This window comes from Oncorhynchus masou, chromosome 25 (genome assembly GCF_036934945.1).
Source record: "Oncorhynchus masou masou isolate Uvic2021 chromosome 25, UVic_Omas_1.1, whole genome shotgun sequence".
In the NCBI taxonomy this organism is placed as follows: domain Eukaryota; kingdom Metazoa; phylum Chordata; class Actinopteri; order Salmoniformes; family Salmonidae; genus Oncorhynchus; species Oncorhynchus masou.
Window position 1 is genome coordinate 5,974,902 of NC_088236.1, and position 23,486 is coordinate 5,998,387.

Genomic DNA, 23,486 nt, shown 5'->3' on the forward strand with positions numbered 1-23,486 from the left:
TACTGTAATAATGTAGTATTTCTGTAGTAATACTATAATAACAACATGTTCTACATCCATTATCCATATGTCCCCGAGCCTGAACCCAGCACTAATGGCCAAGTACAGGTACTGTAATAATGTAGTATTTCTGTAGTAATACTATAATACTATAATACTACTATAATAACAACATGTTCTACATTCATTATCCATATGTCCCCGAGCCTGAACCCAGCACTAATGGCCAAGTACAGGTACTGTAATAATGTAGTATTACTGTAGTAATACTATAATACTACTATAATAACATGTTCTACATCCATTATCCATATGTCCCCGAGCCTGAACCCAGCACTAATGGCCAAGTACAGGTACTGTAATAATGTAGTACTACTATAACAACAACATGTTCTACATCCATTATCCATATGTCCCCGAGCCTGAACCCAGCACTAATGGCCAAGTACAGGTACTGTAATAATGTAGTATTACTGTAGTAATACTATAATACTACTATAATAACAACATGTTCTACATCCATTATCCATATGTCCCCGAGCCTGAACCCAGCACTAATGGCCAAGTACAGGTACTGTAATAATGTAGTATTACTGTAGTAATACTATAATACTACTATAATAACAACATGTTCTACATCCATTATCCATACGTCCCCGAGCCTGAACCCAGCACTAATGGCCAAGTACAGGTACTGTAATAATGTAGTATTTCTGTAGTAATAATATAATAACAACATGTTCTACATCCATTATCCATATGTCCCCGAGCCTGAACCCAGCACTAATGGCCAAGTACAGGTACTGTAATAATGTAGTATTACTGCAGTAATACTATAATACTATAATACTACTATAATAACAACATGTTCTACATCCATTATCCATATGTCCCCGAGCCTGAACCCAGCACTAATGGCCAAGTACAGGTACTGTAATAATGTAGTAATACTATAATACTACTATAATAACATGTTCTACATCCATTATCCATATGTCCCCGAGCCTGAACCCAGCACTAATGGCCAAGTACAGGTACTGTAATAATGTAGTAATACTATAATACTACTATAATAACAACATGTTCTACATCCATTATCCATATGTCCCCGAGCCTGAACCCAGCACTAATGGCCAAGTACAGGTACTGTAATAATGTAGTATTTCTGTAGTAATACTATAATACTACTATAATAACAACATGTTCTACATCCATTATCCATATGTCCCCGAGCCTGAACCCAGCACTAATGGCCAAGTACAGGTACTGTAATAATGTAGTATTACTGTAGTAATACTATAATACTACTATAATAACAACATGTTCTACATCCATTATCCATATGTCCCCGAGCCTGAACCCAGCACTAATGGCCAAGTACAGGTACTGTAATAATGTAGTATTACTGTAGTAATACTATAATACTACTATAATAACAACATGTTCTACATCCATTATCCATATGTCCCCGAGCCTGAACCCAGCACTAATGGCCAAGTACAGGTACTGTAATAATGTAGTATTACTGTAGTAATACTATAATACTATAATACTACTATAATAACATGTTCTACATCCATTATCCATATGTCCCCGAGCCTGAACCCAGCACTAATGGCCAAGTACAGGTACTGTAATAATGTAGTAATACTATAATACTACTATAATAACAACATGTTCTACATCCATTATCCATATGTCCCCGAGCCTGAACCCAGCACTAATGGCCAAGTACAGGTACTGTAATAATGTAGTAATACTATAATACTACTATAATAACAACATGTTCTACATTCATTATCCATATGTCCCCGAGCCTGAACCCAGCACTAATGGCCAAGTACAGGTACTGTAATAATGTAGTATTACTGTAGTAATACTATAATACTACTATAATAACAACATGTTCTACATCCATTATCCATACGTCCCCGAGCCTGAACCCAGCACTAATGGCCAAGTACAGGTACTGTAATAATGTAGTAATACTATAGTAATACTATAATACTACTATAATAACAACATGTTCTACATCCATTATCCATATGTCTCCGAGCCTGAACCCAGCACTAATGGCCAAGTACAGGTACTGTAATAATGTAGTAATACTATAGTAATACTATAATACTACTATAATAACAACATGTTCTACATCCATTATCCATACGTCCCCGAGCCTGAACCCAGCACTAATGGCCAAGTACAGGTACTGTAATAATGTAGTAATACTATAGTAATACTATAATACTACTATAATAACAACATGTTCTACATCCATTATCCATATGTCTCCGAGCCTGAACCCAGCACTAATGGCCAAGTACAGGTAAATAACAACAACGTTGTTCTACGTATATTACCCATAGCGTAACGTAGCGTAACCCGAGCCCAGCACAAAGGGCTCTTCACAGACACTATAATACTACTATGGCGTTATGATCGTAAGGACAGGGACATGTTGCAGTACCCATGTTCAAACACAAGGTTAAACCGTCAAAAGTGCGATGTCGTTGTATAGAAGAAGAAAAAAAAGCTTACCTTGTTCTCACTACTGTTCCAGTATGTGTACTGTACAATGCAGGAGATAAGGGGTTTGTTCCGTCCATTCATCACAGCCAATGAATGGAGTCTTTGTGAGCGAAATCATGCTACATGAATTAGCCTCGTCAGCCACATGACTCAGCCGTGTTCTCAATCGACCCCAAAGGGAGAGAAAAAAACAAAACAAGAACACTTGTCAGAATGGGAGCGATACACCGAGTGCACAAAACATTAGGAACACCTGCCGTTTCCATGACATAGACTATCCAGGTGAATTGAGGCTGTTCTGAGGGAAAAAGGGGTGGGAAGGTTGCATCTCAATATTATGATGGTGTTCCTAATGTTTTGTACACTCAGCGAATGCATGCATATAAACCAACAGTTAGTACCGTTGGGGGGGTAAAGGTCGTGCCACAGTTTTGCAGAATCATTTCATTTTTAGTGCCTGACTGCAACTATATCTGAAGTCCCAGACTGGCCAGTCTTCCTGTAGTACTCTATTACCCTCCTGTAATACTCTGTTACTCTGTCCTGCTCCAGCCCAGCTCCTACCCTCCTGTAATACTCTGTTACTCTGTCCTGCTCCAGCCCAGCTCCTACCCTCCTGTAATACTCTGTTACTCTGTCCTGCTCCAGCCCAGCTCCTACCCTCCTGTAATACTCTGTTACTCTGTCCTGCTCCAGCCCAGCTCCTACCCTCCTGTAATACTCTGTTACTCTGTCCTGCTCCAGCCCAGCTCCTACCCTCCTGTAATACTCTGTTACTCTGTCCTGCTCCAGCCCAGCTCCTACCCTCCTGTAATACTCTGTTACTCTGTCCTGCTCCAGCCCAGCTCCTACCCTCCTGTAATACTCTGTTACTCTGTCCTGCTCCAGCCCAGCTCCTACCCTCCTGTAATACTCTGTTACTCTGTCCTGCTCCAGCCCAGCTCCTACCCTCCTGTAATACTCTGTTACTCTGTCCTGCTCCAGCCCAGCTCCTACCCTCCTGTAATACTCTGTTACTCTGTCCTGCTCCAGCTCCTACCCTCCTGTAATACTCTGTTACTCTGTCCTGCTCCAGCCCAGCTCCTACCCTCCTGTAATACTCTGTTACTCTGTCCTGCTCCAGCCCAGCTCCTACCCTCCTGTAATACTCTGTTACTCTGTCCTGCTCCAGCCCAGCTCCTACCCTCCTGTAATACTCTGTTACTCTGTCCTGCTCCAGCTCCTACCCTCCTGTAATACTCTGTTACTCTGTCCTGCTCCAGCCCAGCTCCTACCCTCCTGTAATACTCTGTTACTCTGTCCTGCTCCAGCCCAGCTCCTACCCTCCTGTAATACTCTGTTACTCTGTCCTGCTCCAGCCCAGCTCCTACCCTCCTGTAATACTCTGTTACTCTGTCCTGCTCCAGCCCAGCTCCTACCCTCCTGTAATCCTACTCTGTTACTCTGTCCTGCTCCAGCTCCTACCCTCCTGTAATACTCTGTTACTCTGTCCTGCTCCAGCCCAGCTCCTACCCTCCTGTAATACTCTGTTACTCTGTCCTGCTCCAGCCCAGCTCCTACCCTCCTGTAATACTCTGTTACTCTGTCCTGCTCCAGCCCAGCTCCTACCCTCCTGTAATACTCTGTTACTCTGTCCTGCTCCAGCCCAGCTCCTACCCTCCTGTAATACTCTGTTACTCTGTCCTGCTCCAGCTCCTACCCTCCTGTAATACTCTGTTACTCTGTCCTGCTCCAGCTCCTACCCTCCTGTAATACTCTGTTACTCTGTCCTGCTCCAGCCCAGCTCCTACCCTCCTGTAATACTCTGTTACTCTGTCCTGCTCCAGCTCCTACCCTCCTGTAATACTCTGTTACTCTGTCCTGCTCCAGCCCAGCTCCTATCAGTGTCCTCCTCTGCTCCCCCTCGTGATCTCAGCCCTGAGACTCCCCACAGTTAGCATCTGTCTGACAACAGGGTGAAGTGACTTGAACAGACATGCCATTTCTACACTATGTGTGAAGCCATAGTTAGGAGTTGGTTAAACGGCCCAAACCGTGGATGGGTGTCTCGTAGATGGTACAACGTGTGTCTACGAGCCTGAGCCTTGCCTTGTCATGTAAGGTCCAATGAGGCACCATTTTGGATACAAATTAGATAACTGTTTTCACTTGAAACGACACTCAATGAACATCTGTGTGGTTTGAGCATTTTGCAAGCATGATTGACACTGATAGGATTTCAATGGACTAATTGAAAGCCGCATCAATTAGCTTCCTGTTTTTTTGGTTTGTTTTGATGATTATTCGTCAGTGTTCTTCATGTCAACAGACCCCCCATCACTAATTAACCTCTCTTCCTCTCCTCTCTTCCTCTCCTCTCTTCCTCTCCTCTCTTCCTCCCCTCTCTTCCTCTTCCTCCCCTCTCTTCCTCCCCTCTCTTCCTCCCCTCTCTTCCTTCCCTCTCTTCCTCCCCTCTCTTCCTCTTCCTCTCCTCTCATCCTCCCTTCTCTTCCTCCCCTCTCTTCCTCCCCTCTCTTCCTCTCCTCTCTTCCTCTTCCTCCCCTCTCTTCCTCTTCCTCTCCTCTCTTCCTCCCCTCTCTTCCTCTCTTCCGCTCCTCTCTTCCTCCCCTCTCTTCCTCTCCTCTCTTCCTCCCCTCTCTTCCTCTCTTCCTCTCCTCTCTTCCTCTCCTCTCTTCCTCTCGCTCCCCTCATCCAGAAGCCGGTGCGTTACCGCCGAGCGATAAGCTACGACAGTAAGGAGTACTACATGAGACTGCTGTCAGGGAACCCTGGGATGTATCAGCACTCCGTAGAGCAGGACACTGAGGGAGAGACCACTCAGCATGAACCTGGAGAGGTGCACGGAGAGGACACCATCGCCAGAGTCAAAGGTAAGACGGACAGAGGACACATAGCAAGACGTTTCACTTTTATTATTATTCTAATTGTTTTATTCTGTTTATTATAACACTTTTTATCTACACTTTCGTGGTATCCGATTGGTAGTTTTACAGTCTTGTCTCATCTCTGCAACTCCCGTACGGACTCGGTAGAGGCAAAAGTCGAGAGCCGCGCGTCCTCCGAAACTCAACCCATAACAAGCCGCACTGCTTCTTGACACAATGCCCACTTAACCCGGAAGCCAGCCGCACCAATGTGTCAGAGGAAACACTGTTACACCTGGCGATGGTGTCAGCGTGCACTGAGCACGGTCCGCCGCAGGAGTCGCTAGTGCATGATGGAACAAGGACATCCCTGCCGGCCAAACCCTCCCCTAATCCGGACGACGCTGGGCCAAATGTGCGTCGCCCCATGGGTCTCCCTGTCGTGGCCGGCTACGACAGAGCCTGGACTCAAACCAGGATCTCTAGTAACACAGCTAGCACTGAGATGCAGTACCTTAGACCACTCGGGAGGCCCCTTCAGTTAAATTATCACTATGTATTATGTGGGTTGAATGCTGTAATCCACTAATTGAAATACTTTTGTTGTGTAATTGTCACGTTTTCTGCGCTAAAAAATGTAGAACATTGGCCTGTTGGAAACTACAACGTCACATTGGCCTGTTGGAAACTACAACTCCCTACTACATTGTCACATTGGCCTGTTGGAAACTACAACTCCCTACTACATTGTCACATTGGCCTGTTGGAAACTACAACTCCCTACTACATTGTCACATTGGCCTGTTGGAAACTACAACTCCCTACTACATTGTCACATTGGCCTGTTGGAAACTACAACTCCCTACTACATTGTCACATTGGCCTGTTGGAAACTACAACTCCCTACTACATTGTCACATTGGCCTGTTGGAAACTACAACTCCCTACTACATTGTCACATTGGCCTGTTGGAAACTACAACTCCCTACTACATTGTCACATTGGCCTGTTGGGAACTACAACTCCCTACTACATTGTCACATTGGCCTGTTGGAAACTACAACTCCCTACTACATTGTCACATTGGCCTGTTGGGAACTACAACTCCCCACTACATTGTCACATTGGCCTGTTGGAAACTACAACTCCCTACTACATTGTCACATTGGCCTGTTGGAAACTACAACTCCCTACTACATTGTCACATTGGCCTGTTGGAAAATACAACCCCTACTACATTGTCACATTGGCCTGTTGGAAACTACAACTCCCTACTACATTGTCACATTGGCCTGTTGGAAACTACAACTCCCTACTACATTGTCACATTGGCCTGTTGGAAACTACAACTCCCTACTACATTGTCACATTGGCCTGTTGGAAAATACAACCCCTACTACATTGTCACATTGGCCTGTTGGAAACTACAACTCCCTACTACATTGTCACATTGGCCTGTTGGAAACTACAACTCCCTACTACATTGTCACATTGGCCTGTTGGAAACTACAACTCCCTACTACATTGTCACATTGGCCTGTTGGAAACTACAACTCCCTACTACATTGTCACATTGGCCTGTTGGAAAATACAACCCCTACTACATTGTCACATTGGCCTGTTGGGAACTACAACTCCCTACTACATTGTCACATTGGCCTGTTGGGAACTACAACTCCCTACTACATTGTCACATTGGCCTGTTGGAAACTACAACTCCCTACTACAATGTCACGTTGGCCTGTTGGAAACTACAACTCCCTACTATAATGTCACATTGGCCTGTTGGGAACTACAACTCCCTACTACATTGTCACATTGGCCTGTTGGAAACTACAACTCCCTACTACAATGTCACATTGGCCTGTTGGGAACTACAACTCCCTACTACATTGTCACATTGGCCTGTTGGGAACTACAACTCCCTACTACATTGTCACATTGGCCTGTTGGAAACGACAACTCCCTACTACATTGTCACATTGGCCTGTTGGAAACTACAACTCCCTACTACAATGTCACATTGGCCTGTTGGAAACGACAACTCCCTACTACATTGTCACATTGGCCTGTTGGAAACGACAACTCCCTACTACATTGTCACATTGGCCTGTTGGGAACTACAACTCCCTACTACAATGTCACATTGGCCTGTTGGGAACTACAACTCCCTACTACAATGTCACATTGGCCTGTTGGGAACTACAACTCCCTACTACATTGTCACATTGGCCTGTTGGGAACTACAACTCCCTACTACATTGTCACATTGGCCTGTTGGGAACTACAACTCCCTACTACATTGCACAGTTCAGGCTTCATCTGATTTACACTCTACAGTGAATTCGGAAAGTATTCAGACCCCTTGACTTTTTCCACATTTTGTTACTTTACAGCCTTATTCTAAAATAGATTGAATTGTTTTTTCCTCCTCATCAATCGACACACAATACCCCATAATGACATCGCAATACCCCATAATGACACACAATACCTCATAATGACATCACAATACCCCATAATGACATCACAATACCCCATAATGACATCGCAATACCCCATTTTTTTTTTGTTTACCTTTTATTTGACTAGGCAAGTCAGTTAAGAACAAATACTTGTTTTCAATGACGGCCTAGGAACAGTGGGTTAACTGCCTTAACTGTTAACTCAGGGATTTGATCTTGCAACCTTTCGGGTACTGGCCCAACGCTCTGACCAGCCGCCCCATAATATCAAAGCAAAAAAAAATGTATTCATAAAAAATAAAATATATATCACATATACATAAGTATTTGGTTGAAGCACCTTCGGCAGCGATTACAGCCTCGAGTCTTCTTGGGTATGACGCTACAAGCTTGGTACACCTGTATTTGGGGAGTTTCTCCCATTCTTCTTTGCAGATCCTCTCAAACTCTGTCAGGTTGGATGAGGAGCGTCGCTGCACAGCTATTTTCAGGTCTCTCCAGAGATGTTCGATCGGGTTCAAGTCCGGGCTCTGGTTGGGACATTCAGAGACTTGTCCCGAAGCCACTCCTGTGTTGTCTTGGCTGTGTGGTTAGTGCCGCTGTCCTGTTGAAAGGTGAACCTTTCTCCCTAGTCTGAGGTCCTGAGCGCTGTGGGGCAGGTTTTCATCAAGGATCTCTCTGCACTTTGCTCTGTTCATCTTTTCCTCGATCCTGACTTGTCACTGCTGCTGAAAAACAGTCCTTAGGTGCCTTTTGGCAAACTCCAAGCAGGCTGTCATGTGCCTTTTACTGAGGAGTGGCTTCCGTCTGGCCACTCTACCATAAAGCCCTGATTGGTGGAGGGCTGCAGAGGTGGTTGTTCTTCTGGAAGGTTCTCCCATCTCCACAGAGGAACTCTGGAGCTCTGTCAGAGTGACCATCGGGTTCTTGGTCACCTCTCTGACCAAGGACCTTCTCGCACGATTGCTCAGTTTGGCCAGGCGGATAGCTCTAGGATGACTCTTGGTGGTTCCAAACTTCTTCCATTTAAGAATGATGGAGGCCACTGTGTTCTTGGGGACATTCAATGCTGCAGAAATGTTTTCTTACCCTTCCCCAGATCTGTACCTTGACCCAATCATGTCTCAAAGCTCTACGGACAATTCCTTCGACCTCATGGCTTGGTTTTTGCTCTGACATGCACTCTCAACTGTGGGATCTTACATAGACAGGTGTGTGCATTTCCAAATCATGTCCAAACCTGAACAATTGAATTTACCACAGGTAGACTCCAATCAAGTTGTAGAAACATCTTAAGGATGATTCATGGAAATATGCACCTGAGGTTAATTTCCAGTCTCATCGCAAAGGGTCTGAATACTTATATAAATAAGGTATTTCTTGTTGTTATATATATATATATTTATTTATATAAATATAAATATTTATTTATATATAAACACACATTTTGAAAAACCCGTTTTTGCTTTGTTATGAGGTATTGTGTGTAGATTGATGAGGATACATTTGTATTGAATCTATTTTAGAATAAGTCTGTAACGTAACAAAATGTGGAAAAAGTCAAGGGGTCTGAATACTTTCCGAATTCACTGTATGTACCTATATGAAACAATAGAAGAAGAAATGCCCTGTATGTACCTATATGAAACCATAGAAGAAGAAAGCTAAGTATGTACCTATATGAAACCATAGTAGAAGAAATGCCCTGTATGTACCTATATGAAACCATAGAAGAACAAATGTCCTGTATGTACCTATATGAAACCATAGAAGAAGAAATGTCCTGTATGTACCTATATGAAACCATAGAAGAAGAAATGTCCTGTATATACTAAAGTGTTTGGACACCCCTTCAAATGAGTGGATTTTCTCAGCCACACCCGTTGCTGACAAGTGTATAAAGTCAAGCACACAGCCATGCAATCTCCATAGGAAACCATTGGCACTAGAATGGCCTAACTGAAGAGCTAAGTGGCCTTCAACGTGCCACCGTCAGTTCGTCAAATGTCTGCCCTGCTAGAGCGGTCCGGTCAACTGTAAGTGCTGCTATTGTGAAGTGGAAAGGTCGAGGAGCAACAACGGCTCAGCCACCAAGTGGTAAGCCACACAAGCTCACAGAATGGGACTACCGAGTGCTGAAGCACGTGGCACGTGAAAATAGTTTGTCCTGCAACACTCACTACCAAGTTTCAAACTGCCTCTGGAAGCAACGTCAGTACAACAACTGTTCGTTGAGAGCTTCATGAAATGGGTTTCCATGGCCGAGCAGCCGCACACAAGCCTAAGATCACCTTGCGCAATGCCAAGCGTCGTCTGGAGGGGCGTAAAGCTCACAGCCATTGGTCTCTGGAGGAGTGGAAACGCATTCTCTGGAGTGATGAATCATCCTTCACCATCCTGCAGTCCGACGGACTAATCGGAGTTTGGCAGATGCCAGGAGAACGCTACCTGCCCCAATGCATAGTGCCAACTGTAAAGTTTGGTGGAGAAGGAATAATGGTCCGGGGCTGTTTTTCATGGTTCGGGCCCCTTCGTTCCAGTGAAGGGAAATCTTAACACTACAGCATACAATGACATTCTAGATGATTCTGTGGTAACAGTTTCTGGAAGGCCCTTTCCTGTTCCAGCATCACAATGCCCCCGTGCACAAAGCGAGGTCCATACAGAAATGGTTTGTCGAGATCCGTGTTTAAGAACTTGACTGGCCTGCACAGAGCCCTGACCTCAACCCCATTGAACACCTTTGCGATGAATTGCAACGCCGACAGCGAGCCAGACCTAATCGCCCAACGACGTCAGTGCCCGACATCACTAATGCTCTTATGACTGAATGGAAACAAGTCCCCCTCAGCAATGTTCCAACATCTAGTGGAAAGCCTTCCCAGAAGAGTGGAGGTTGTTATAGCAGCAATGTCCCAACATCTAGTGGAAAGCCTTCCCAGAAGAGTGGAGGCTGTTATAGCAGCAAAGTTCCAACATCTAGTGGAAAGCCTTCCCAGAAGAGTGGAGGCTGTTATAGCAGCAGTGTTCCAACATCTAGTAGAAAGCCTTCCCAGAAGAGTGGAGGCTGTTATAGCAGCAGTGTTCCAACATCTAGTGGAAAGCCTTCCCAGAAGAGTGGAGGCTGTTATAGCAGCAATGTTCCAACATCTAGTGGGAAGCCTTCCCAGAAGAGTGGAGGCTGTTATAGCAGCAATGTTCCAACATCTAGTGGAAAGCCTTCCCAGAAGAGTGGAGGCTGTTATAGCAGCAAAAGGGGGGACCAACTCCATATTAACGCCCATTATTTTGGAATGAGATGTTCGATGAGCAGGTGTCCACATACTTTTGGTAATGCAGTGTATCTCAAGAGGGGGAAAAAAGGAACGAAATGGAATTCAAATAATTGAACCCGAAAGATGTTAATCGCTCAGCACTACAAGACACACACACACACTAGAGACATGAGACGAGGTCATTCAATTATACTAAAACAAAGCTCTCAGATAGACTGTAAAGGAAACTGAACTTCATGTATGACTGGTTTACTGCCTCTATCAAACATCAGTGGGGTAACTATTACCAGCGTTAACGGTACTCCACATTCACACCAAGGTCATAGTTACTCACACACTTTTTTGGACACATATTTTGAAGATTACATTTATGAAGAGCCAAATGTCTCCCCCCCCAGGTCTGGTGAAGGCCCCTCTGAAGAGGTCACGCTCCACCACGGACAGAGCCGATGAAGAACAAGACCTGCTCCAGGAACAGATCTTAGAGTCAGGAGGTCTGGATGAGGAACAGAGGACAGACAACACGTCACTGCTACGACTACTGGAGGAGGGAGAGAAGGTAAGAGGACTGACGGGGGTGAGGAGGACTGACGGGGAGGACGAGGAGGAGGACTGACGGGGGTGGAGGAGGAGGACTGACGGGGGTGGAGGAGGACTGACTGGGAGGAGGAGGACTGACTGGGAGGAGGAGGAGGACTGACGGGGGGGAGGAGGAGGACTGACGGGGAGGAGGAGCAGGAGGACTGACGGGGGGGAGGAGGAGGACTGACAGGGAGGAGGAGGAGGAGGACTGACGGGGGGGAGGAGGAGGACTGACGGGGAGGAGGAGGAGGAGGACTGACGTGGGGAGGAGGAGGACTGACGGGGAGGAGGAGGAGGAGGAGGACTGGGAGGAGGAGGAGGAGGACTGACGGGGGGGAGGAGGAGGACTGACGGGGAGGAGGAGGAGGAGGACTGACGGGGGGGAGGAGGAGGACTGACGGGGAGGAGGAGGAGGAGGACTGACGGGGTGGAGGAGGAGGACTGACGGGGTGGAGGAGGACTGACTGGGAGGAGGAGGAGGACTGACGGGGGGGGGGAGAGGACTGACGGGGGGGTGGAGGACTGACGGGGGGTGGAGGACTGACGGGGGGGGAGGAGGACTGACGGGGAGGAGGAGGAGGACTGACTGGGAGGAGGAGGACTGACGGGGAGGAGGAGGAGGACTGACGGGGGGAGGAGGAGGACTGACGGGGGGAGGAGGAGGACTGACGGGGAGGAGGAGGAGGAGGACTGACGGGGGGAGGAGGAGGACTGACGGGGAGGAGGAGGAGGACTGACGGGGGGAGGAGGAGAGGACTGACGGGGGGAGGAGGACTGACGGGGGGAGGAGGAGGACTGACGGGGGGAGGAGGAGGAGGACTGACGGGGAGGAGGAGGAGGAGGACTGACGGGGGGAGGAGGAGGACTGACGGGGAGGAGGAGGAGGAGGACTGACGGGGGTGGAGGGAGGAGGACTGACGGGGGTGGAGGAGGACTGACTGGGAGGAGGAGGAGGACTGACGGGGGGGGGTGGAGGACTGACGGGGGGGTGGAGGACTGACGGGGGGTAGGAGGACTGACGGGGAGGAGGAGGAGGACTGAGGAGGAGGAGGACTGACGGGGAGGAGGAGGAGGACTGACGGGGGGGGGTAGGAGGACTGACGGGGAGGAGGAGGAGGACTGAGGAGGAGGAGGACTGACGGGGAGGAGGAGGAGGACTGACGGGGAGGAGGAGGAGGACTGACGGGGAGGAGGAGGAGGACTGACTGGGAGGAGGAGGAGGACTGATGGGGAGGGAGGAGGAGGACTGACGGGGAGGAGGAGGAGGACTGACGGGGAGGAGGAGGAGGACTGACGGGGAGGAGCAGGAGGACTGACGGAGGAGGAGGAGGACTGACGGAGGAGGAGGAGGACTGACGGAGGAGGAGGAGGACTGACGGAGGAGGAGGAGGACTGACGGGGAGGAGGAGGACTGACGGGGGGAGGAGGAGGACTGACGGGGGGAGGAGGAGGACTGACGGGGGGAGGAGGAGGACTGACGGGGGGAGGAGGAGGACTGACGGGGGAGGAGGAGGACTGACGGGGGGAGGAGGAGGACTGACTGGGAGGAGGAGGGGGAGGAGGAGGAGGAGGACTGACGGGGAGGAGGAGGAGGAGGACTGACGGGGAGGAGGAGGAGGACTGACGGGGAGGAGGAGGAGGACTGACGGGGAGGAGGAGGAGGAGGACTGACAGGGAGGAGGAGGAGGAGGACTGACAGGGTTTATTTTGCGGTTCTACCTAGCCTAAATGTTTGTAACCACGAATATAAGCATTATGTTGTGTCACCAGATCCAACACATGTACCGGTGTGCGCGGGTGCAGGGTCTGGACACTAGCGAGGGGCTGCTCCTGTTTGGGAAGGAGCACTTCTATGTCATCGACGGTTTCACCATGACCGTCAGCAGAGAGATCAGAGACATCGAGACGCTGCCCGCCAAGTGAGTTCATCAACCTTTTTTCTATATGCACACCTCCACTTAACCCCCTTATTCGACCCTTCATAACTAACCCTCGTGATTCAACTAAACCAAGTGCTTCGTTTATTCGTTGAATCGTGCGCTTTTGATGGATCAGCTTTAATATTGCAAATGGATTGTGGCGTCTTTCAATGTAATTGTCTACATCATATCCAATCACCCATATGTTTTTTTTATTTTTATTTTTTATAAATATATATTATTTAAAATAATTTTCCTTTACTATTTTCCCCTAACCCTACCAGGGAGTAAACTAATGGACAACAACACTTAGACTTCTACTTCCAACTTATACATATTATATACATTTTACGGACACAGTATATTTTACATTAGTTATCTTGTTTTTTTGTAAAAAGAAATTTTCCCACCCAATCTCTGAACCCCTTCAGGTTTTGATTTATATTTGCCATCAATCCAGTGTATTCAGAAAGTATTCAGACCCCTTCACCTTTTCCACATTTTGTTACGTTACGGCCTTATTCTAACATGGATTAAATAACAATTGTTCCTCATCAATCTACACACAATACCCCATAATGATACAGTAAAAAACAGAAATACCTAATTTACATAAGTATTCAGACCCTTTGCTATGAGACTTGAAATTGAGCTCAGGTGCATCCTGTTTCCATTGATCATCCTTAAGATTTTTCTACAACTTGAGTCCACCTGTGGTAAATTCAATTGATTGGACATGATTTGGAAAGGCACACACCTGTCTATATGAGGTCCCACAGTTGACAGTAAATGTCAGAGCAAAAACCAAGCCATGAGGTTGAAGGAATTGTCTGTAGAGCTCAGAGAAAGGATTGTGTCGAGGCACAGATCTGGGGAAGGGCACCAAAACATTTCTGCAGCATTGAAAGTCCCCAAGATCAGAGTGGCCTCCGTCATTCTTAAATGGAAGAAGTTGGGAACCACCAAGACACTTCCTAGAGCTGCCCGGCCAGACAGAAGCCCTCTTCAGTAAAAGGCACATGACAGCCCGCTTGGAGTTTTTCAAAAGACCCCTAAAGAATCTCAGGCCAAAAGAAAGAGGATTCTCTGGTCTGATGAAACCAATATTGAACTCTCTGGCCTGAACGCCAAGCGTCACGTCTGGAGGAAACCTGGCACCATCCCTACGGTGAAGCATGGTGGTGACAGCATCATGCTGTGGGGATATTTTTCAGTGGCAGGGACTGGGAGATGAACGAAGCAAAGTAAATAAAATCAAAGTTTATTTGTCACGTGCGCCGAATACAACGGGCTCTAACTAACTAAAGGTATTAGGTGAACAATAGGTAGGTAAAGAAATAAAAAGACAGGCTACATACAGACATCTGTTAGTCAGGCTCATTGAGGTAGTATGTACATGAATGTATAGTTAAAGTGACTGTGCATATATGATGAACAGAGAGTAGCAGTAGCGTAAAAGAGGGGTTGGTGGGTGGGACACAATGCAGATATCCCGGTTAGCCAATATCCGGGAGCACTGGTTGGTCAGGCCAATTGAGGTAGTATGTACATGAATGTATCCTTGATGAAAACCTGCTCCAGAGCGCTCAGGACGTCAGACTGGGGGGGAAGGTTCACCTTCCAACAGGACAACGACCATAAACACACAGCCAAGACAACGCAGGAGTGGCTTCAGGAGAAGTCTCTGAATGTCCTTGAGTGGCCCAGCCAGAGCCCAAACTTGAACCCAGCGACGCTCCTCATCCAACCTGACAGAGCTTGAGAGGATCTGCAGAGAAGAATGGGAGAAACTCCCCAAATACAGGTGTGCCAAGCTTGTAGCGTCATAACCATGAAGACTCGAGGCTGTAATCGCTGCCGAAGGTGCTTCAACAAAGTACTGAGTAAAGGGCCTGAATACTTATGTAGATGTTATATTTATTTGGTGTGTCATTATGGGATATTGTGATGTCATTATGGGGTATTGTGATGTCATTATGGGGTATTGTGATGTCATTATGGGGTATTGTGATGTCATTATGGGGTATTGTGATGTCATTATGGGATATTGTGATGTCATTATGGGGTATTGTGATGTCATTATGGGGTATTGTGATGTCATTATGGGGTATTGTGATGTCATTATGGGGTATTGTGTGTAGATTAATGAGGAACAAAAACAATTCAATCCATTTTAGAATAAGGCTGTAAATGTAACAAAATGTGGAAAAAGTCAAAGGGTCTGAATACTTTCTGAATGAACTGTACTTTTGAAGATTGAATCCCTGCCTAAGTAAGGTGAGTGGAAGATGGACAGGCCTTGAGCCTCTAGCTATAGTCCACCTGCTTTCTGAATTGTTATCACGACTCATTGTTTGAATAATTTTGTAAATATGATATTTTATTTTTTAATACATTTGCAACAATTTCAAAAAAATCTGTTTTTGCTTTGTCGTTATGGAGTGTTGTGTGTAGATTAATTATGTTATTTTATTTTAGAATAACAAAATGTGGAAAAAGTGAAGGGGTCTGAATACTTTCTGAATGCACTATACATCCAAAACATTTAACTGGAAAGGGTAGGGGGGAGTACTCAAGGAGAAGTTTGGGTTTTGACATGTCTCTCTTGTCTCCAGTCTTCATGAGACCATCATCCCCAGAGGTGCGAGGCAGGGTCAGAGCCAGCTGAAGAGGACCTGTAGCATCTTCGCTTACGAGGACATTAAGGAGGTCCACAAGAGACGATACCTGCTGCAGGTGAGCAGTGCACTAACTTGGTTCTGATTTGTTGCTTGTGACATGTTGATCAGTCTCAACTTGGTCACCTTGGTCACGTATGTTAGGACGAGACAGAAAATGAGAAATATATCATTACTTTGTTGGACAAGTTCCGGTATCCGTCCCTGTTTCTATTCCTTTGTGCCCTCATGAATCTGAATGCGAGCAACGAACACAACCCATCTATAATGTACTGTCTGTGTTCCAGCCCATGGCTGTGGAGGTGTTCTCAGGAGATGGGAGGAACTATCTGCTGGCCTTCCAGAAGGGAGTCCGTAACAAGGTGTACCAGAGGTTCCTCGCCGTGGTACCCTCTCTGGCTGACAGCTCAGAGTCCGTCTCGGGACAAAGGCCCAACACCAGCGTAGAGCAGGGGTACCGTCTACCTTTCTGTAGATTCTATGTGATAAACGTCTATGTTTTCATATTTTGTTAAATCTGTTGTGTATTTTATTTTTATTTAACCATTATTTTTTATTTTATTTATCTTTTATTGAACTAGGCAAGTCGGTTAAGAACAAATTCTTATTTTCAACGACCGATTTGCTCCTTGTCAGCTCGGGGATTTGAACTTGCAACCTTTTGGTTACGAGTCCAACGCTCTAACCACTAGGCTACCCTAGTTGCATGAATGTTTTCTATTGTAAATCCTTCTATAATGTTTCCCGTCAGGTCTGGGCTACTCAGCACTCTGGTAGGAGAGAAATCTGTCACCCAAAGATGGGAGGTAAGTCTGTTTTTACCAGTTCTATTACCGTACGGTCTCCTACCTGAGGACCGTGTTAGCAGTAGGTCTGACAGTAGTGTGTCCTCTGTGTTCCCTTCCATAGTGTGGAGAGATCAGTGACTATAGTGTACCTCTCCTTAGCGTGGAGAGATTAGTGACTATAGTGTCCTCTCTGTGTTTCCGTAGCGTGGAGAGATCAGTGACTATAGTGTCCTCTCTGTGTTTCAGTAGCGTGGAGAGATCAGTGAACTATAGTGTCCTCTTTGTGTTTCTGTAGCGTGGAGAGATCAGTGACTATAGTGTCCTCTGTAGCGTGGAGAGATCAGTGACTATAGTGTCCTCTCTGTGTTTCCGTAGCGTGGAGAGATCAGTGACTATAGTGTACCTCTCCGTAGCGTGGAGAGATCAGTGAACTATAGTGTCCTCTGTAGTGTGGAGAGATCAGTGACTATAGTGTCCTCTGAAGTGTGGAGAAATCAGTGACTAAAGTGACCTCCGTAGTGTGGAGAGATCAGTGAACTATAGTGTACCTCTGTAGTGTGGAGAGATCAGTGACTATAGTGTCCTCTGTAGTGTGGAGAGATCAGTGACTATAGTGTCCTCTGTAGTGTGGAGAGATCAGTGACTATAGTGTCCTCTGTAGTGTGGAGAGATCAGTGACTATAGTGTCCTCTGAAGTGTGGAGAAATCAGTGACTAAAGTGACCTCTGTAGTGTGGAGAGATCAGTGAACTATAGTGTACCTCTCTGTAGCGTGGAGAGATCAGTGAACTATAGTGTACCTCTCTGTAGCGTGGAGAGATCAGTGACTATAGTGTCCTCTGTAGCGTGGAGAGATCAGTAACTATAGTGTACCTCTCTGTAGTGTGGAGAGATCAGTGACTATAGTGTCCTCTGTAGCGTGGAGAGATCAGTAACTATAGTGTACCTCTCCTTAGCGTGGAGAGATCAGTAACTATAGTGTCCTCTCTGTAGTGTGGAGAGATCAGTAACTATAGTGTCCTCTCTGTAGTGTGGAGAGATCAGTAACTATAGTGTCCTCTCTGTGTTCCGTAGCATGGAGAGATCAGTGACTATAGTGTCCTCTCTGTAGTGTGGAGAGATCAGTGACTATAGTGTCCTCTGTAGCGTGGAGAGATCAGTAACTATAGTGTACCTCTCCTTAGCGTGGAGAGATCAGTAACTATAGTGTCCTCTCTGTGTTTCCGTAGCGTGGAGAGATCCGTGACTATAGTGTCCTCTCTGTAGTGTGGAGAGATCAGTAACTATAGTGTCCTCTCTGTGTTCCGTAGCGTGGAGAGATCAGTAACTATAGTGTACCTCTCTGTAGTGTGGAGAGATCAGTGACTATAGTGTCCTCTGTAGCGTGGAGAGATCAGTAACTATAGTGTACCTCTCCTTAGCGTGGAGAGATCAGTAACTATAGTGTCCTCTCTGTGTTTCCGTAGTGTGGAGAGATCAGTAACTATAGTGTCCTCTCTGTGTTTCCGTAGTGTGGAGAGATCAGTAACTATAGTGTCCTCTCTGTGTTTCCGTAGTGTGGAGAGATCAGTAACTATAGTGTCCTCTCTGTGTTCCGTAGCGTGGAGAGATCAGTAACTTCCAGTATCTGATGCATCTCAACACCCTGGCTGGTCGCTCCTACAACGACCTGATGCAGTACCCGGTCTTCCCCTGGATCCTGGCTGACTACGACTCTGAGGTAACAACAGTTACATGACCCTATATAGACCCTGAGGTAACAACAGGTACATGACCCTGAGGTAACAACAGGTACATGACCCTGTATAGACCCTGAGGTAACAACAGGTACACGACCCTGTATAGACCCTGAGGTAACAACATGTACATGACCCTGTATAGACCCTGAGGTAACAACAGGTACATGACCCTGTATAGACCCTGAGGTAACAACAGGTACACGACCCTGTATAGACCCTGAGGTAACAACAGGTACACGACCCTATATAGACCCTGAGGTAACAACAGGTACATGACCCTGAGGTAACAACAGGTACATGACCCTGAGGTAACAACAGGTACATGACCCTGAGGTAACAACAGGTACATGACCCTGAGGTAACAACAGGTACATGACCCTGTATAGACCCTGAGGTAACAACAGGTACACGACCCTGTATAGACCCTGAGGTAACAACATGTACATGACCCTGAGGTAACAACAGGTACATGACCCTGAGGTAACAACAGGTACATGACCCTGAGGTAACAACAGGTACATGACCCTGAGGTAACAACAGGTACATGACCCTGTATAGACCCTGAGGTAACAACAGGTACACGACCCTGTATAGACCCTGAGGTAACAACAGGTACACGACCCTGTATAGACCCTGAGGTAACAACAGGTACATGACCCTGTATAGACCCTGAGGTAACAACAGGTACACGACCCTGTATAGACCCTGAGGTAACAACAGGTACACGACCCTATATAGACCCTGAGGTAACAACAGGTACATGACCCTGTATAGACCCTGAGGTAACAACAGGTACATGACACTATATAGATTAAACTGGTCTGGTCTTGTTCCTAGTACATGTAGTGGGATTAAACTGGTCTGGTCTTGTTCCTAGTAAATGTAGTGGGATTAAACTGGTCTGGTCTTGTTCCTAGTAAATGTAGTGGGATTAAACTGGTCTGGTTTTGTTCCTAGTAAATGTAGTGGGATTAAACTGGTCTGGTCTTGTTCCTAGTAAATGTAGTGGGATTAAACTGGTCTGGTCTTGTTCCTAGTAAATGTAGTGGGATTAAACTGGTCTGGTCTTGTTCCTAGTAAACGTAGTGGGATTAAACTGGTCTGGTCTTGTTCCTAGTAAATGTAGTGGGATTAAACTGGTTTGGTCTTGTTCCTAGTAAATGTAGTGGGATTAAACTGGTCTGGTCTTGTTCCTAGTAAATGTAGTGGGATTAAACGGGTCTGGTCTTGTTCCTAGTACATGTAGTGGGATTAAACTGGTCTGGTCTTGTTCCTAGTAAATGTAGTGGGATTAAACTGGTCTGGTCTTGTTCCTAGTACATGTAGTGGGATTAAACTGGTCTGGTCTTGTTCCTAGTAAATGTAGTAGGATTAAACTGGTCTGGTCTTGATCCTAGTACATGTAGTGGGATTAAACTGACCTGGACTGTTCTGGTTCCTAGGAGTTGGACCTCAACAACCCACGGACGTTCCGTAACCTGGCTAAACCAATGGGAGCCCAGACAGACGACAGGCTGACCCAGTACAAGAAGAGGTTCAAGGACTGGGAGGACCCTACCAGTAAGACACGCTTGACCAATGTGTTTGTGTATTGTAATGTTTAATTATAGGTCATTGGGAAATAGAGCAAAGGAAATGGAAGGTCGACAAGGCTCGACACCGACAAGGCTTGAACCCTGTCGCATTCCCCAGTGGTCCAGAATTGTCTGTACTACCACAATACCCTGGGACCATAAAATCTTATTGTAAAATATCTCTCTCGCTCCCTCTCTCTGTCTCTGTCTCTCTCTCTCTCTCTCTTTCTCTCTCACTCTCTGTCTCTCTTTCTTCTCTCTCTGTCTCTCTCTTTCTTCTCTCTCTGTCTCTCTCTTTCTTCTCTCTCTCTCTCTCTATCACTGTCTCTCTCTTATTCTCTCTCTGTCTCTCTCTTTTTCTCCGTCTCTCTCTCTCTTTCTTCTCTGTCTCTCTCTCTCTCTCTCTCTCTCTCTCTCTGTCTCTCTGTCTCTGTCTCTCTCTCTTATTCTCTCTCTCATTCTCTCTCTATTTCTCTATCTCCCATTCTCTCTCTCTCATTCGCTCTCTCTCTCTCATTCTCTCTCATTCTCTCTCTCTTTCTTTCTCTCTCTCTCTCCCTCTCTCTCTCTCTCTCATTCTCTCTTATTCTCTCTCTCTCTGTCTCACCCTCTCAGGTGAGACCCCGGCGTATCACTACGGTACACACTACTCCTCAGCCATGATCGTGGCGTCCTACCTGATCCGCATGGAACCTTTCACTCAGATCTTTCTCAGGCTTCAGGTAAGACTCCACCCACACCGTCCCAGACTCCACCCACACCGTCCCAGACGCCAGACACACCACGTGTATTGTATAGTGGAATGATCTGGAATGTTCAGATGATTCCAAGAGGTCCAAGCACTGAACCTTGAGGAACCCCAAATTTAACTTGGCTATTTTCAGAGGATTCATATGGTAGTTAGTGTGGCCAATTTGTTGTGAATGCACAGGTTTCTGTATCTGCAGTGGATTTAATTGGCATCCAAGTTTACAAGTCTCACCGCTTGGTGATAAGGTTAGGGGGTTGTCTGTTTGTCTTTGGCTGCGTGATAGTGGCATATTCAGGCTACATCAGAGTTGTTTTCCCCCCCCCTGATATTAACCAGAGATAGTAAACAGCCTGTGTCGAGTGTGGTTTGAATACCAATGATGACCTTTCCTCCCCGGGAGATGTGTGTTGGTGGAGACGATGCCTGAAGTATGTGTCCTGTTTCTAACATGTGCGTGTGTGTGTGTGTGTGTGTGTGTGTGTGTGTGTGTGTGTGTGTGTGTGTGTGTGTGTGTGTGTGTGTGTGTGTGTGTGCGCCTGTGGGTCTCCCCCCCTACAGGGAGGTCACTTTGACCTGGCTGACAGAATGTTCCACAGCGTGCGTGAGGCCTGGCTCTCTGCCTCCAAACACAACATGGCTGACGTCAAAGAGCTCATCCCTGAGTTCTTTTACCTGCCGGAGTTCATGCTCAACTCTAACAACTTTGACCTAGGTACATCTGTCTGTCTGTCTGTCTGTCTGTCTGTCTGTCTGTCTGTCTGTCTGTCTGTCTGTCTGTCTGTCTCTTCTCTCTCTCAACTAACAACTTTGGCCTACTGTAGGTATACAATGCATTATGAAAGTATTCAGACCCCTTGACTTTTTCCATATTTTGTTACGTTACAGCCTTATTCTAAAATGGGTTAAATAGTTTTTTCCTCCTCATTAATCTACACACAATACTCCATAATGACATCACAATACTCCATAATGACATCACAATACTCCATAATGACATCACAATTCTCCATAATGACATCACAATACCCCATAATGACAAAGGAAAAACAGGTTTTTAGAAAATGTTGCACATTTCTTAAAAATAAAAAATGACATTTACATAAATATTCAGACCCTTAACTCAGGACTTTTTGAAGCACCTTTGGCAGCGATTACAGCCTCGAGTCTTCTTGGGTAAGACACTACAAGCTTGGCACACCTGTATTTGGGGAGTTTCTCCCATTCCTCTCTGCAGATCCTCTCAAGCTCTGTTAGATTGGATGGGGAGCGTTGCTGCACAGCTATTTTCATGTCTCTCCAGAGATGTTCGATGGGGTTCAAGTCCGGGCTCTGGCTGGGCCACTCAAGGACATTCAGAGACTTCTCCTGAAGCCACTCCTGCGTTGTCTTGGCTGTGTGTTTAGGGTCGTGGTCCTGTTGGAAGGTGAACCTTCTCCCCAGTCTGAGGTCCTGAGCGCTCTGGAGCAGGTTTTAATCAAGGGTCTTTGCTCTGTTCATCTTTCCCTCCATCCTGACTAGTCTCCCAGTCCCTGCCCCTGAAAAACATCCCCACAACATGATGCTGCCACCACCATGCTTCACCGTAGGGATGGTGCCAGGTTTCCTCCAGACGTGACGCTTGACATTTGGCCAAAGATTCTTTAGGTGGGTTTTTGGCAAACTCCAAGCGGGCTATCATGAGCCTTTTACTGAGAAGTAGCTTGCGTCTGGCCACTGTAGCATAAAGGACTGATTGGTGGAGTGCTGCAGAGATGGTTGTCCTTCTGGAAGGTTCTCCCATTTCCACAGAGGAAATTCTGGAGCTCTGTCAGAGTGACCATTCGGTTCTTGGTCACCTTCCTGACCAAGGCTCTTCTCTCCCGATTTCTCAGTTTGGCCAGGCGGTCAGTTCTAGGAAGAGTCTTGGTGGTTCCAAACTTCTTCCATTTAAGAGTAATGGAGGCCATTGTGTTCTTGGGGACCATCAATGCTGCATAAATGTTTTGGTACCCTTCTCCAGATCTGTGCCTCGACACAATCCTGTCTCGGAGCTCTACGGAGAATTCCTTCGACCTCATGGCTTTGTTTTTGCTCTGACTGACATGCACTGTCAACTGTGGGACCGTATATAGACAGGTGTGTGCTTTTCCAAATCATATCAAATCAATTGAATTTACCACAGGTGGACTCCCATCATGATGTGGAAGCATCTCAAGGATGATCAATGTAAACAGGATGTACCTGAGCTCAATTTTGAGTCTCATAGCAAAGGGCCTGAAAACGTACATTTGAAGTCAGAAGTTTACATACACTTAGGTTGTAGACATTTGAACTCGTTTTTCAA

General features: G+C 46.3%; 1 protein-coding gene across 1 annotated transcript in view; it reads left to right on the plus strand.

The window, feature by feature from the left end:
* wdfy3 (WD repeat and FYVE domain containing 3) overlaps positions 1-23,486 on the plus strand; it is a 224,097-nt gene that overhangs the window by 173,941 nt on the left and 26,670 nt on the right. Inside the window, exons 48-57 of the mRNA XM_064936580.1 lie at positions 5,225-5,399; positions 11,532-11,692; positions 13,486-13,634; positions 16,250-16,370; positions 16,600-16,766; positions 17,064-17,118; positions 18,700-18,819; positions 20,281-20,398; positions 21,028-21,134; positions 21,722-21,875. Of these exons, the coding sequence (XP_064792652.1) occupies positions 5,225-5,399; positions 11,532-11,692; positions 13,486-13,634; positions 16,250-16,370; positions 16,600-16,766; positions 17,064-17,118; positions 18,700-18,819; positions 20,281-20,398; positions 21,028-21,134; positions 21,722-21,875 (1,327 nt within the window). The remainder of the gene's footprint in view (positions 1-5,224; positions 5,400-11,531; positions 11,693-13,485; positions 13,635-16,249; positions 16,371-16,599; positions 16,767-17,063; positions 17,119-18,699; positions 18,820-20,280; positions 20,399-21,027; positions 21,135-21,721; positions 21,876-23,486) is intronic.